Source organism: Musa acuminata, chromosome BXJ1-4, assembly GCF_036884655.1.
Source record: "Musa acuminata AAA Group cultivar baxijiao chromosome BXJ1-4, Cavendish_Baxijiao_AAA, whole genome shotgun sequence".
NCBI classification, from domain to species: domain Eukaryota; kingdom Viridiplantae; phylum Streptophyta; class Magnoliopsida; order Zingiberales; family Musaceae; genus Musa; species Musa acuminata.
In genome coordinates this window covers 24,369,526-24,371,027 of record NC_088330.1, presented here as the reverse complement: position 1 = coordinate 24,371,027, position 1,502 = coordinate 24,369,526, and the positions used below count along the sequence as shown (strand labels likewise).

The 1,502-nt window shown below is 44.8% G+C and overlaps 1 protein-coding gene across 1 annotated transcript; it reads right to left on the bottom strand.

The window, feature by feature from the left end:
• Nucleotides 1–203: 203 nt before the first annotated feature.
• LOC135672473 (uncharacterized) lies at nt 204–1,082 on the bottom strand. Its single transcript, XM_065180951.1, has one exon. It carries the CDS (start codon nt 936–938, stop codon nt 342–344), a length of 597 nt encoding a protein of 198 aa, XP_065037023.1. The 5' UTR covers nt 939–1,082; the 3' UTR covers nt 204–341.
• Nucleotides 1,083–1,502: the final 420 nt, after the last annotated feature.

Sequence of the window (1,502 nt, the reverse complement as noted above, 5' to 3'; positions counted from 1 at the left end):
AATTATATCTTAGGATATAAACTTCATGTCCTAATATTACACTAATTATATATGATTTAGCATAAATCAAATTCTTTTGGACTAAGTGTGTACCATCAAAACCCATTTGGAATGGGGGAGGGGGTGGAGGGACCAAAACCGAGTGACTTAAGGGGGTTTTGCTTTCGAAAACATACTGTCATTTGCTAACGCCTGTAAGCATAAAACTAAAAGTAATCGAATCAAATTACAACTGAAATCTGAAGCTAAGAATACATATTATGGTATATCATCCGCCAATCCCTGTCGTATGGGAAATAGAAAACAAAATAGAAGAAATGAGGGCATGTCTTTGTTTTGTTTCAAGCGCTTGTGTCGAACATTTCCTGGTACCTTCTCGGTGAGTCCTGCATCTGCAACCTCATCTCCCTGCGGAACCTCCTGATGAATACATCAGCGACATGGTCGATCTCGTCCTCGATGTTGAAATCTAAACCATCGTCTCGAGGACTTGGAACCAAATCTACGACGGAGGACGTACTGTCATCCTCATCTATGTCAAAGAGACAGTGCGTTAGGTCCGAGTAGTCTTCTTCTTCAACATACTCGAGTGGCTCCATAAGCCCTGGGCTTGGAGGAACCTCCTCCCTCGCAGCATCGTACATCACTATTGCCTTGCCGTAGCCCTCGCCACCATGGCCACCTTTAACTTGGCCCTTTAGTGCCTGGATCTTGCCGGAGATTGCACTCATGAGGAGTTTCTTGTTCCGAAGCAGGTCGAAGAACATGAGCCTGGCTTTGCTCTTGACGCCCAAGGTCTTGGCCTTCAGTAGTGCTGCAAGAACAGTACCGATCTGCTTGAGGAAAGAAACAGCCTTCTTCATCTTCGACAGGGAAGGGAATGGGGAGGGTGGATGACGAAGCTTGACAAGAAGTGAATAGGTGAAGTGTTTCGGCATGGAAGGATGAGTCGAAGGCTTCTTGGGTTTACGTGGACAAACTATGAGAGGCAGAAAAGACTCGAGGAGTTCAGTTCATCAGATGGACAACTGATGAAGAAGAGAGATGACCAAAATATATATGATGTGAGGTAGCAGCACTGTCATGGGCCTTCTCTTGTGGGTGTTGATTGGTATTTATAGGAAGTGAGAGGTAGCCACTTCCTAAACTAAAGCAAAACAAATAAGAAGAAGAACAATGAAAATAACTCGAGCTAGGTGGAGTGGGCACCGAAGAAAAGCTGAAAGTGAAAGGAAAAGCTGTGGAAAGTAAACAGCATGAGGAGATACCAAAGAGCCAAATTAGGTAGGGGGAGGCTACTTTTGACCCAAGTTGGCAACATCAAGAACACTACAAAGTCGGCAATTGGAGAGATTAATATCTAACTAATAGCCCCTTGTTTTGAGCCAGCAGCTGGGCTCGCTGAATTCAGGTGTCCAGACTCATCAACGTCTACAACTTAGCTTCCCTCAGGCTGAATTTAGTGTGCAGTAGGAGGGGCAAAACTTTATACACGCACGCAC